Raw genomic sequence first — 14,637 nt, forward strand, 5'->3', positions numbered from 1 at the left:
ACATATGCCCAACAACGTGATACTCCGTTATACAAATGCCCCACACCGTGATGCTCCATTATACATATGCCACACACCGTGATGCTCCATTATACATATGCCACACCGTGATGCTCCATTATACACATGCCACACACCGTGAGGCACCATTATACATATGCCACACAGCACACACCGTGATGACGATTATGCCTATGACCCACAAAGTGAAGCTCCTTTATACATATGCCCCACACATTGATGCTCATTAAACATATGCCCCACAAATGATGCTCATTAAACATATGCCCCACAAATGATGCTCATTAAACATATGCCCCACAAATGATGCTCATTAAACATATGCCCCACAAATGATGCCCATTAAACATATGCCCCACAAATGATGCCCATTAAACATATGCCCCACAAATGATGCCCATTAAACATATGCCCCACAAATGATGCCCATTAAACATATGCCCCACAAATGATGCCCATTAAACATATGCCCCACAAATGATGCCCATTAAACATATGCCCCACAAATGATGCCCATTAAACATATGCCCCACAAATGATGCCCATTAAACATATGCCCCACAAATGATGCCCATTAAACATATGCCCCACAAATGATGCCCATATGCCCCATATGCCCCACACATTGATGCTCATTAAACATATGCCACACAAATGATGCCCATTAAACATATGCCCCACACCAAGGTGTAGGGCATATGTTTAATGGGCATCATTTGTGTGGCATATGTTTAATGACTCAATGCCACACAGACGATGCCCACTTTGCGCACACAGAGTTTTACAATTTTTTTTTACCAAAACGAAGGACTTGCGCGCAGGACTTGAGCAGAGGCTGTGGCGGCGTGACGCAGGACGGGCTGCTCGGCAGTGGCGTCGATGGAAAGTGCGCGAATTCATGCGCTGGGGACGTCAGGCGGTCACGCGGCACGGAGTCACTCTCTCTGAGACCTCCTGCCGCCAGCGAGGTTGGAACCTCTACGCGGCAGGAGGTCAGTGGAAGCTGCCGAGCTACTTCAATACACCCGCCGAGCTACCCGTCGCTCGCGAGCGACGGGTTGGCGAACCCTGTTCTATAAGATAATAGATAGCAGATGATTTGTTGCAATGGGCAATAGAACTCCCATCTTAGTAAATTTACCCCTCAGGCTTATTGTCTTCTATGGCTTTGAATATCTTAAACCTCAGTAATTTTCTAGTGGTTTTTTTTTGTTTTTTTACTCAGTCCTATATTTGTCAATAACAGCAAATTGGATTTTTAATACTGAAGAACAAAAATTTTCTTGTGTTTCAGATCTCTTACATGCATTTTGTCAATGGATTCCAGAAGCTGTGCACAACGATGTATTCAAGGCCTGGCCCCCTGTCACTTGCTAAGCACGTGAAATAAACACACTGGACCACAGTGATCCATAAATACAGACTATGCAAATCGTTTAAACTTGGAAGAACATTAAACAGACAAGTGCCTTCAAATCTTAAAGAACCGTTAACATGGCATTGTCTGGCAATCTTTATTGCTGTCATGTTATAGTGCGGCCTACCATTCATGTGTGTATATTTTACATTGTTACAATGTAACTGGAGTCACACCATTTGTTATGTCAGTTCTATGTATAGTATCTACAGACGACAAACATTTTAGATTATTTTCATTAACTAACTATTGTATTATATATATTTGTGAAATAAAAAAAAAGGTGTTTTCATTTTTGTACTGATTTGCATTTCGGCATGTCTGTGTTTAGCAGTTCCAGGTTAAAGGGTCAATAGATTGAGAATAAAAGGTTGACCTTCCGACCATACTGCATTGCCGGGATCCACAATTACGGAGGTACCGTACCAGGGGGGGGGGGGTGTTCTTAACACATTGCAGGGGGTGGGTGGGGGGAGTCGACTAATGCGTGGGGGCGGCTCCAGTGCTGTGAATATTTAATGAGTGCTCATTAAATATTCACTGCGCTGAATTTAGGACCCAGCTCATTGGCTGGGTCCTAAATACCTTTTCAGACCCGATTTTGATGCCAAAATACCGGGTCTGAAACGGGTAGGACCCTCCATTTTAACCGTTTTACAAAATCGGCTTTTGTAAAATGGTAAAGTGGTCCTGCACCTTTCAGACCGCACAGATTACATTTTAAAACGGTTAAAAATCGGCAAAATACCGGTTTTTAAGTGCGGTCTGAAAGGGGCATAGCTAGACTGTCACTGGCTATGCTCCCCCCTCCCCTCCCTATCCAGTAACAAGTAACACTATGCTCTGGCGCTACCAAGGAGTATGTGGTCAGTTGGCTCTTCCACCTCCTTTGGCAGCGTGCGGGGTATGTTATGATTCAATCACCGCGAGCATGTGCATCTGATGTCGGAGGTTGAAGAGCCGTGGCGTGGGAGGAAGACGGCAGTGTAAATGGTGCTGGCCCAGAAGTATTCCGGGTCCAGGTCAGCACCGCAGTGTAATCGGGGAAAGTCAATTGGAACAGTGATCCAGATACCGGTTTGGAGATGGAATTTTTTACTTACAACATCAATGTACACACTGCTATGGTAGTGTGACATCCATAGGATTTGTTTACCATTTTCCATCTTTCTGTCAGTGCAGAAAATTCTGGAAGATGATAACCCTTTGAGGCTAGTATAATATCCTGTGAATTCCCTGAGTCCTGGAATGTTGCTTGTGTTTACAAAAGCACCTATGTCGATGGAAAAATGCTTGCTAATATTGTACATTATAGCTTACAGATCTGTGCAGACAAATTGGTAGTGCTGAATAGAAAATAATGGAACTGTACAAAATGTATACTGAAAACGTGTGGTGTAGTGGAACGTCCACAAATAAAACCTTTTCATTGCCTTACGAAATAATGGAGTCAATCCTATTAACCCCGAAGTGTGCTTTTGATTCAATTGCAAACCATCATGACACCGGGCGCACTTTACGCATACCTCCCAACATGACCGACCCCCCCCCCCCCCAGGAGGGACACAATGCTCTGCTCCTGGACTTTCATCTTAATGCATGATTGCCATCACCTGTGATGAACAGATTAATTGATAAGAAAGTTCATTAATAGGGAAGTCTATTAGCAGAGTAATGGGGAGAGTCATGTTGGGGGATTCAGTATTGAATCCCGGCGGTCGGGATCCCGGCGTTCAGAATCCCGACGCCGGAATCCCGACAGCCGAAATGCCGACAAGGGGGGGGACGTGGATCGCCCCCCCTTGCGGGCCACCCAGGAGGGAGAAAGGAGGGACACCCCAGGAGGGAGAAAGTGTAGTCATTTCGGCGGTCGGGATTCCAGCGTTGGGATTCTGAACGCCGGGATCCCGACCGGCGGGATTGTAACTGCATCCCATGTTGGGAGGTATGCTTGACGCGGGCCAAATTCACTGAAAAGTGCTCGCACCTCCATAGGGGGTGCGAGCAAGGAGGTGCGAGCAAATTTCAGCCAATTTGGCAACTCGCACCCTTCGGGGTTAATAGGATTGACCCCAATGCATATATTAAAAGGAGGAGAGAGAAAAAAAAAAAAGTGGAGATGCCGGGGATTGAACCCGGGGCCTCATACATGCAAAGCATGCGCTCTACCACTGAGCTACATCCCCTTCTTGTTATAGTATTCTGATTTTTCATAGATTAAGACCGTGAATGCAGTGTGTACATGAACAGAAAAAGTTATTGTTCGATCGGTTTGTTAAGTATGAAACAATTAGTGGTTCTATGCACGCATGGGTTATAATTGACTAACGAATATAGCATGTTAAAATACAGCTGGGTGCCAATGACTCTGCTGTCTGAGAATTATACAATAACTAATCCTCGTTAGTATAGTGGTAAGTATCCCCGCCTGTCACGCGGGAGACCGGGGTTCGATTCCCCGACGGGGAGGTAGGAATTTTACTGTATCCATAGTATAGTGTTAACCATTTAATTTTATTTGTGTCTGAGGGCAGGGCTTCGGGTTGGTGTCCCCGCTACTGTTTTCATTAAGCAGGAATTCAAGTTATTCTGTAGACTTTAGTCTTTAATATAACTTTATTAAGCTCTAGGGCACTCAGGGACTCAGGTTAAACATTTACTTTTATGTAAATGTAGGTTTAGCTAAGTGTAATTAGATCGCAGAGAAGATAGACTGCATCTCTGCTTCATTTTACACACTGCGGACAGAACGGTGCTTTGTTCATTTTACACACTGCGGACAGAACGGTGCTTTGTTCATTTTACACACTGCGGACAGAAAGGTGCTTTGTTCATTTTACACACTGCGGACAGAAAGGTGCTTTGTTCATTTTACACACTGCGGACAGAACGGTGCTTTGTTCGTTTTACACACTGCGGACAGAAAGGTGCTTTGTTCATTTTACACACTGCGGACAGAACGGTGCTTTGTTCGTTTTACACACTGCGGACAGAAAGGTGATTTGCTCATTTTACACACTGCGGACAGAACGGTGCTTTGCTCATTTACACACTGCGCACAGAACTGTGCTTTGCTCATTTACACACTGCGCACAGAAAGATGCTTTGTTCATTTACACACTGCGGTCAGAAAGGTGTTTTGCTCATTTTACAGACTGCGGACAGAACGGTGCTTTGTTCATTTACAGACTGCGGATAGAAAGGTGCTTTGCTCATTTTACAGACTGCGGACAGAACTGTGCTTTGCTCATTTACACACTGCGCACAGAAAGGTGCTTTGTTCATTTTACACACTGCGAATAGAAAGCTGCTTTGCTCAATTTACAGGCTGTTCTTGTTGTCTTGTCATATTCTGTGTATAGATACTAAACAGTTACAGATATGCTATGAATACCGACAGGATCTCCTCAGTGTCTCAGATCATTACACAGTAGATACCATGACATAGACACATTAGTGGCCTGATACAAAAGTTTGGCAACTATTCCTCGTTAGTATAGTGGTAAGTATCCCCGCCTGTCACGCGGGAGACCGGGGTTCGATTCCCCGACGGGGAGGTACATGTTTTGTTTGCGTTATAGAATTTTAAAAGATGCATTATTGTATTGTATTAAATGCATGTTTTTTGCTAAATTAGCTTTTACTGTTCCAATACAAGAAGTACATACAATAATGAATTTTATTGAATAAACAAACAAATCTCAAAACATAGGGTCGGATTCAAACCTGCTTGCTGGGCTGCATAGCAAGCAGGTAAACGCCGCCCTGCTGAAGTATCCCCGCGCTGCGAGCGGTTGTGTACGCTTACACATACTCTCGCTTGCGCCCTATCAGAGGAGAAATCATTTGATGGTTACTCACCATCGAATGATTTGCTTAACAGATAAATATAAAAGTAAGCCTGGACTGGTAGTTCTACGAATTGGGGGCGGGCGCTGACATCATGTGACAGCATCCGCCTGCTTTGAGCAGACTTTTGGGGCCCATTTACTACAAGTTTGCATACCTTCTGCCACTGGGCGGGATCTACCACCCAGGATCGCATTGCAACGTGCGATCCTTTTGGCTAAAGAGGAGCCTTTGCCGGGGGTCTGCACATGTACGGTTGGCGCTGACCAGTGCTGACCGCACTGTCCTGCCGGCAGTGCAGTCTTTAGCCCATAGGCTACAATGGGTTACGGCATCGGAGAATAGCGGTAGCCCCGGGACCTGATGTAATGCTGCCCGATATTTATACATCAGGCAGCATCGCATTCCCCCTATGTGGAATGCAGCTGCCAACAGGGAAGATGGAATCGCAGCATGGATTGAATATTCCTGCTGCAGTCCCTCCATAATAAATTTGGGGATACTTAATATTTGCAGCTAACCCCCGGGTGTTTTGGGGAATTAACGCAAATATTATATGATAAATGGGCCCATTTGAATTTTACTTTATGAAGCTACGAGTGCTACACCTCTGTTTGATATAGCATTTATTCTGTGAGCACATCGGCCAGAGTTATTTTCTGAATGATAGGAGTGCCATAGCATTGCCTTAAGGTGCCCATACACTGAGCAGATATGGCCCGATTTCAGCTGATTCCAACAGATTCCAATTCCAACAGTTTGATGTCCCCTCAGGAGACATCCTTAATCAGTGGTTGTACCTGCTGGCCGTACGAGGTACAACCACCTGACCTGAGACCTCCCTCCCCACGGAAGGCCGGGCAGGGAGCAGGGATGCATGTGATCCATCACAACAAATTGTGATAGATCGCATGTGTCCCTTCCCGGGTGGCTCACAGGGTATCAGGTGGCCATACAATGCCGCGAGACATTGCAGCATTGTATGATCACCTTTAAGATGTGGTGATTGTCACCATGTGCATGACTCACTGTCCTATTGTCCCATTTATATGACCCATTGTCACCCTATGTATGTCCCTCTTCTATGTACCGCTACTCGTTTCCATCTGCCGCAGGGACCCCGCCGCTGACTTCCCATTCGCTGAACGTACCCCGCCGCACGGACCCTGCTGCCTCCCCACCAATACATGTACCCTGCTCCCCAGCAGTACATGGACCACTCTCCCCAGCAGGGCCGGTGCCACCACTAGGCAGGGCTAGGCATTTGCCTAAGGCGCCGGCCACTGGAGGGCGGCAGTTCGCCCCTCGCCCCCGTGCAAAAGGGGGTACCTGCTGCGCCGTCTGGGGAGCGGGCAGGGGGGTCCATGCCTGCTTCTGACAGGAGCCTGCAGTGGTGTCCTTGCCACGTGGGTACCTGCGGCGCTGTGTATAAAGCTGGCGGCGGTGGGGGGTCCCTGCAGTGAATAAGAAATAACTAGCGCTATCCGCCGGGCTATGCGACGGCGCGGGAAGCGCTGCCGTGTTTGAAAACACTGACGGCACGCTGATTGGCTGAGATTCAGCCAATCAGCATGCGGCCAGTGTTTTCAAAAAGAAGCGCTTCCCACGCTGCCGCATAGCGCTAGTTATTTATTATTCACTGCAGGGACCCCCCCGCCACCACCAGCTTTATACACGGCGCCGCAGGTACCCGCGCGGCAAGGACACCACTGCAGCCTCCTGTCAGACGCCAGCATGGACCCCCCTGCCCGCTCCCCAGACGGCGCAACAGGTACCCCCCGCCCCCCGGCAACGGGGCGCCCCCACCCCGACTCGCCTGGGGCACTCCGGTGCCTTGCACCGGCCCTGCTCCCCAGCAGTACATGGCCAAAAATTTATTCAGTTTTGATTTAAATTCATTAACGGTAGTTGCTGTAATCACCCCCACTGGCAATGAGTTCCAGAATTTTACTGCTCTAATGGTGAAGAATTCTCTTCTTAATATAGTACAGCATTTATTTTCCTCGAGCCTCAGTACATGCCCCCGTGTCCTAAGTATAGGCCTGTGTTAGTGAACAAATCATCTCCCAGTTCCATATGATTCCCAGTCCTGTATTTGAACATACTAATCATATCACCTCTAAACCTCTGTTTCTCAGTCTGGTTAACCTATCTTTGTATTCTAGTGATTCAAGACCTTTTACTAGGTCGCACTTCTCTCTACCTGTTCCAATTATTTATGTCCTTTTTAAGGTGTGATGCCCAGAACTGAACAAGTGGTAAGTGTGGTCTTACCAATGCCTTGTAAAGAGGGACTATCACATTGGCATCCCTTGAATCCATACCCCTTTTAATGGATTCGGTATGAAATCCTGATGGTCAAAATCCCGACAGGGTCAAAATTGCGAATGGGTCATAATACTCACAAGGACAAAATGCTGACAAGGACAAAATCCCGACATTTAAAATACCGACAAGGACAAAATCCCGACATTTAAAATCCCGACATGGTCAAAATACCGACATATAGAATGAGCAGGTGAAACTGTCAACATGGCTTTGGGTCGACAGGTAGCGAGGTGGACATGGGTTTTTTCACTGTTTTTTGACCCAAATGTCAACACAATCGACATGGACACAGTTGGAGGTGAACCGTAGCTCCTCGCTTCGCTCGCAATGCTTCGGGCACACTATTTTATTCTCCCACCACGCCCTAGTGCAGCGGTTCCCAACCTGTGGTACGCCGTGGCCCGGCCTGTAATGGCGGCCGCGCAGGGCCGTTTTTACAGGGGGACGAGCCGGTGGCTGTGGTCGGGCGCCGGACTTGAGAGACTGTGTTTTATTATGTGCCCCACTCGGCGCTCAGTCACAGCCGCCTGTCACATTGATATGTAGACTGACAGGCGGCTGTGACTGTCTGTGAGCACCGAGCGGCGCACAGGGCGGGGACTGGTCTGGGCGGCTGAATGAAGGAGCGGAGGCGGGCATAGAGGGAGCCTCAGCCGGGGAGACCACTCAGAGCAGAGTGGACCCGGCGTGGAGGCAGAGCTATGTCACTGTGTGTGCGACATGCGAGTGGTGACTGCCGGGTAGTGCCTCCCCCTTCCTCTGATCCAGACTAGCCAAGCAGGGGACAGAGGAGGGAGGTACCCGCGCGGTTATGCGCAGGCAGGCTGACATTGCAGTGCGGACAGCCAGCAGACCCACTCCACACGCTGCTTGGTAGCCTGGAGCCAGCTCAGCCAGGGCCCAGGAGGTCGGATTGACTACATTTATGTAAGTAACAAATTTTGCTGACTATGTGCTTCTGCTGTGGCCTTGGGGAGAGGGGGTAGGGGAGAGGGATTTTGTCTTTTCTCAGGCGTGGGGCATACTTGTTACTGGCACTGTGGGGCATTGTTGGCACTGTGGGGGCATACTTGTTACTGGCATTGTGGGGCATTGCTGACACTGTGGGGCATTGTTGGCACTGTGGGGGCATACTTGTTACTGGCATTGTGGGGCATTGCTGGCACTGTGGGGGCATACTTGTTACTGGCATTGTGGGGCATTGCTGGCACTGTGGGGCATACTTGTTGCTGGCACTGTGGGGCATACTTGTTGCTGGCACTGTGGGGCATTGCTGGCACTGTGGGGCATACTTGTTGCTGGCACTGTGGGGCATTGCTGGCACTGTGGGGCATACTTGTTACTGGCACTGTGGGGCAATGCTGGCACTGTGGGGCATACTTATTGCTGGCACTATGGGGGTATACTTGTTGCTGGCACTGTAGGGGCATTGTTGGCACTGTGGGCACATACCCAGTACCATGGGGTCATACCTGGCACCGTGGTGGCATTCCCGTTTCTGGCACTGTGCGGGCATACCTGGCACCATTGGAGCATATGTGTATCTGGCACTTTTGGGGGCATATGTGTATCTGGCACTATTGGAAGGCTAACGTGATCCGTTGGAATGTCTGTTGCTTCAGTAATAGAGATTTGACAAGGTTCTGTTATTTTATATGCTGTCCGCAGAATGGGCTGAGCTTATATTGTGGTCAAGTGGTTGCACTTTTTTTTTCTCGTCATTGCCAGTATGACTTGCCCCTGTTAAGCCACACCCCTTTTTAGGCCACGCCCCCTGAAAATTTCACGAGGGGGTACTCATAAATGAAAAGCCTAATCAAGGGGTACGGGAGACAAAAAAGGTTGGGAACCGCTGCCCTAGTGGATGGTAGGGCATGAAATACCGCCTGTCGACACATGTCGGGTCAAAAAACAGACCTGTCGACCCAAAGTCATGTTGACAGTTTACCTGTACATTCTATATGTCGGTATTTTGACCTTGTCTGGATATTAAATGTCGGGATTTTGTCCTTGTCAGTATTTTAAATGTCGGGATTTTGTCCTTGTCGGGATTTTGTCCTTGTCGGTATTATGACCCATTCAGGATTTTGACCCTGTTGGAATTTTGACCGTCTGGATTTTGACTGCATCCACTTTTAATGCATGCTAGTGTCTGGTTTGCTTTTGCTGCTGCACTTGAGCACTATTACCAATTTTTCATCTATAATAACACCCAAGTCCTTCTCTACAGCAGAATTTCCTATAATATCTCCATTTAGCCCAGGGGTGGTTGGAATTTTGTCACCCAGGATCTACTTTTTGTACACTTACTTACTCTCCCCATGTGCAAAAAATATTCCCCTCCCAGTGCAATATGCCTCTTACACATTATGCCATACCGAATGGGCCAAAATTCACATCAGGACACAGGGTATGGGCCAAAATTCACACCAGGACACAGGGTATGGGCCAAAATTCACACCAGGACACAGGGTATGGGCCAAAATTCACACCAGGACACAGGGTATGGGCCAAAATTTACACCAGGACACAGGGTATGGGCCAAAATTCACACCAGGACACAGGGTATGAGCCAGAATTCACACCAGGACACAGGGTATGAGCCAGAATTCACACCAGGAGACAGGGTATGGGACAAAATTCACACCAGGACACAGGGCATGAGCTGAAATTCACATCAGGACACAGGGTATGGGCCAAAATTCACACAAGGACACAGGGTATAGGCCAAAATTCACACCAGGACACAGGGTATGGGCCAAAATTCGCACCGGGACACAGGGTATGGGCCAAAATTCACACCAGGACACAGGGTATTGGCCAAAATTCACACCAGGACACAGGGTATGGGCCAAAATTCACACCAGGACACAGGGTATGGGCCAAAATTCACACCAGGACACAGGGTATGAGCCAAAATTCACACCAGGACACAGAGTATGAGCCAAAATTCACACCAGGACACATGGGCCAAAATTCACACCAGGACACAGAGTATGAGCCAAAATTCACACCAGGACACAGGGTATGAGCTGAAATTCACATCAGGACACAGGATATGGGCCAGAATTCACATCAGGACACAGGATATGGGCCAAAATTCACATCAGGACACAGGGTATTGGCCCGAAATTCACATCAGGACACAGAGTATGAGCCAAAATTCACATCAGGACACAGAATATGGGCCAAAATTCACACCAGGACACAGGGCATGAGCCAAAATTCAAAGCAGGACACAGGGTATGGGCCAAAATTCACAACAGGACACAGGGTATGGGCCAAAATTCACAGGACACACCATTATAAATGACATCAACATCAAGCTGTGCAGAGGCTATTATTAATGATCATCAGTTATAAACATATGGGGCTGCTGAGCACATCAGACAAATCACCACAGAATCAAAATATGCCCACCAATCTTACACCAAGGGTATGCTGTGCCCAAGCATAAAAGCATTATATATATATATATATATATATATATAAATATAAAAAACCTGCTATTTTAACTAAAACTAACAGTAGTGTTACTTTTTTTTTTACTTTTTATAGAAAATATTGGGGCCATAAAACATCCCATTTAACTGGGATTAAGAGACCCTGTTCCCCCTCCCCCCCCCCCAACACCCCATCTCATCCCACCATAACCTTGAAACAAAAACAACTGTAAAGCACCTAAAAAAAATCTTTAGTCTTACTTTTATTGTAGATTCTGCCCGTCGACACTGCTGCTGCTGCTGCCGCTCTGCCGTTAGCCACCGTTCATAGTTCACCCACCGCAGTCACTGCTCTCCCTTTAGAAGCTCCTTCCCGCCTCTGCCGCGCACACTACTTTCAAAACATTTCAGTCCTGCACTGCGCCGGTGAGCGGTGACGTTACCCACGCGCACCGGTGCAATGCACTCCTGGGAATGCTGAAGCCAGGCATGGCTTCAGAAGAAAATTTGAGGAAACGTGGGGCTTCACACATCATAAGATGATCGCGATCTACCGGTGGAAGGTCTGTGATCGACCGATAGATCGCAATCGACCTTTTGGCCACCCCTGATTTAGCCTGTAAGCAGCTTGTTCATTTTTGTTCCCATAATGAGTTACTTTTTTTTTCAATGTTAAACTGCATTTTCCACCTTTCCAGTTTATTTAAGTCACTTTGTAGTGTTTCCAAATTCTCTCCTGAGTTAATTTCCTTACTCAACTTCGTGTCGTCTGCAAATATTGCAATTTTACTCACTATGTCACTTCCAATATCATTAAAGAATATATTAAACAAAGTAGGTCCCAATATTGAACCTTGCGGGACTCAGACTTCAGACTTCAGCACCATCCTCCAGCCATCTCCTCCTTTTATTTCCCTCCCCACCACATCTTTTGCCTGCTGCTTGCCTAGGATCACTTGTTTCATGCTCATAATCAAGTGACTTTATTGGGAGAATTGGAAGGATTGGACTAACTGGATTACCACATGTCAACCTATCTACTAATTTATGATTCCATCCCAGCTGCATTTGGTTTTGTATATCAATTTACAAGGTTTATTTCACCTTGGGTTATAGCTACCTTTGAGTGCTATCTTTCAGATTCACTACCTTTTCTATTTGTATCATGTATCCAGTAGTTCATGGTGTTTCTACTTTGTGAATTTGTGTATAGCTGCACGTTGGTTTAATTGCGCACCATTTATTTAATATTGTTGTGCTTGACATTCGGAATAAAAAAAAATGAAAACCTCCATGTCAACCTTTTGATTGTCGACCTAATGCTTGTTTTGACCTAATGGCCCTGTCGACATAACCCCATGTCGACCTTCAGGAATGTCAACCTACATGCATGTCGACCTTCCTCTGTTGACCCAATGACCCATACCCGCATGACAGCCTAAAAACACTAAAGGCTGTGGCAGGTTGTGTGTGAAATGTCATTTATTTGAGGTCTCTGGGGTATTCATTGCTATGTGGTGTCAGATTTATAAGGCTAGGGATGGACATCGTCCATCGATGATTCATAATCATCGATGGATTATGGCGGATGTAGAATACTTTTCCCATCAATGGGGGAGAACCATATGGTTTCCCTCCATTAATGGCACAGCATAGCTGAATTTGTTCCCCAAAGATATTGGGATACGGGTAAAAACACCACTCTGACACCTGCAAAGCTCTGCCCCCTGGTTCTAATTCAAAGAAAGGGGATGACACTTTGTCAGTGGTTATCCAACGTATAGTTTTCTTCAATTGATGGTTACCATTGATGGCAACGACACCACCCTTGAGCTGTGTGGAGGTGAAGTTTAGGTAGGTTTACACAGGGGTGTAGCTAGATGCCATGGTGCCTGGAGCAATGGCATGTTTTACTCCCCCACCCCCGGTTTGCAGTAGACGGGGCTCTTGCGCAGCAAAATGGTGGCGTGGCCTACCATTATACCACACACTGTAATGCCCATTGCACATTTTAGCAAACTTTGTAATACCCATTACACTTAAAGCCACATGCCGTAATGCCCATTACACATAAGGTCACACATGATGCCCATTAGATACTATATAACAAACCGTAATGCCCATTACATACTATATAAAAAAACGTAATGCCCATTACACATAAAGCCACATGCCGTAATGCCAATTACACATAAGGTCACACATGATGCCCATTACATACTATACAACAAACCTTAATGGCCATTACATACTATATAACAAACCGTAATGCCCATTATATACTATATAACAAACCGTAATTCCCATTACACATTTGACACTTAACTACATGCTCATTGCTAGGAACTTCATGCTCGATGCCAGGGGCTTCATGCTCGATGACAAGGGGCTTCATGCTCATTGCCAGGGGGGATTGAAATAGCTTGTTGCCAAGAGGGACTAAAATTGCTCGTTGCCAAGGGGGACTAAATTTTCTTGTTCCCGCGGCCTCTTAACAACGTAGTCAGTCAGCATTATGCAGTTAGCATACTCAGTCAGCATTCTGTCACCACTAATTTCATTGTCTCAGTTATGGCTGCCGCAGCATTAACCATCTTTAACCTACCACAGACAGAGGAGGAGTCGATGCCGTATTTACAATGCCACCACTTGCTGCCAGAGACAAAGACCTGTGTCAATGGGAATCCTATGAGGCTTAATATAAAGGAGCGGATGTGGTGCTGCCACATAAGAAGCTGTGGCAAGAAGGTTAGTCTCCGGGCCGCTCAATGCTTTCAAGGATGTCACCTGACATTTATGACCCTTCTACGGTTCATATTTGGATGTAGGAGCTAACTAGCATTACATTTTTTGAGTGGCACCTCATGATTTCCAAAAAAAAAACACCATTATTTACAAAAACCTTATGTGGGAGGCGTGTACCCTGGATTTGATGTCACAGCCCCAATGCCGGATTGGCGGGCCTGGAAAAAAAGTTGAGGTGGATGAAAGTTTATTTGTACAGCGAAAAACTCATGTCTGCCATGTCCTGCCTCAGCAGTGGCTGTTTGGTGGCATATCCAGTGAGACAGGTGAATGTTTCGTAACACCTGTGGCCAGCCGTGACGCCAGCACCCTGATGTCCGCCATCCAGACAAATATTGAACCGGGTACCACTATATATTCTGATTGTTGGTGCGCATACAACACTCAACAACTTGAGCAGGCAGGTTACCATCATGTGCGCGTCAACCACTGCTACAATTTCGAGGACCCAGACACTGGGGCTCATACAGAAAACATCGAAAGGCTCTGGGGGTCATGCAAATGGAGGAACAAGAGACACAGGGGCACTGTGTGCCAGCACCTTGACTCCTACCTGCAGGAGTTTATTTAGTGAAAAACAGTTGGAGCAATGAGCGCTTTCCTGCGCATTTTATATGCACTAACTCTGGTCCTAACAGCCAATAAATCATCCATCACAAATGCTAAATACATGGATAGTGGGGGTATGAAGAGGTCAGGAGGGCACGTAGCGCATCCCCTCGCGGGGCTCACTGCGCTCGCCCAGCTTCGGGCTGGCGTGGATAGTTTCTCTGC

General features: G+C 46.9%; 1 protein-coding gene and 3 non-coding genes across 5 annotated transcripts in view; 3 read left to right on the plus strand and 1 right to left on the minus strand.

The window, feature by feature from the left end:
- Positions 1 to 1,730, plus strand: part of DHX37 (DEAH-box helicase 37) — a 36,980-nt gene extending 35,250 nt beyond the window's left edge. For both annotated transcript variants that reach the window (XR_014444706.1, XM_083150655.1), the window contains one exon: positions 1,316 to 1,730. Coding sequence is in view for 1 of the 2 variants with exons in the window: in XM_083150655.1 (XP_083006781.1) it covers positions 1,316 to 1,398 (83 nt within the window). In the remaining variant the exon portion in view is untranslated. The remainder of the gene's footprint in view (positions 1 to 1,315) is intronic.
- A 1,822-nt stretch (positions 1,731 to 3,552) lies between these two features.
- TRNAA-UGC (transfer RNA alanine (anticodon UGC)) lies at positions 3,553 to 3,624 on the minus strand. Its single transcript has one exon. It is a non-coding gene; the product is annotated as a tRNA-Ala (tRNA).
- A 211-nt stretch (positions 3,625 to 3,835) lies between these two features.
- Positions 3,836 to 3,907, plus strand: TRNAD-GUC (transfer RNA aspartic acid (anticodon GUC)). The gene has a single exon. It is a non-coding gene; the product is annotated as a tRNA-Asp (tRNA).
- A 1,016-nt stretch (positions 3,908 to 4,923) lies between these two features.
- Positions 4,924 to 4,995, plus strand: TRNAD-GUC (transfer RNA aspartic acid (anticodon GUC)). The gene has a single exon. It is a non-coding gene; the product is annotated as a tRNA-Asp (tRNA).
- The last annotated feature ends 9,642 nt before the right edge of the window (positions 4,996 to 14,637 follow it).

Source organism: Crinia signifera, chromosome 1 (genome assembly GCF_055691185.1).
Source record: "Crinia signifera chromosome 1, ASM5569118v1, whole genome shotgun sequence".
NCBI lineage: Eukaryota > Metazoa > Chordata > Amphibia > Anura > Myobatrachidae > Crinia > Crinia signifera.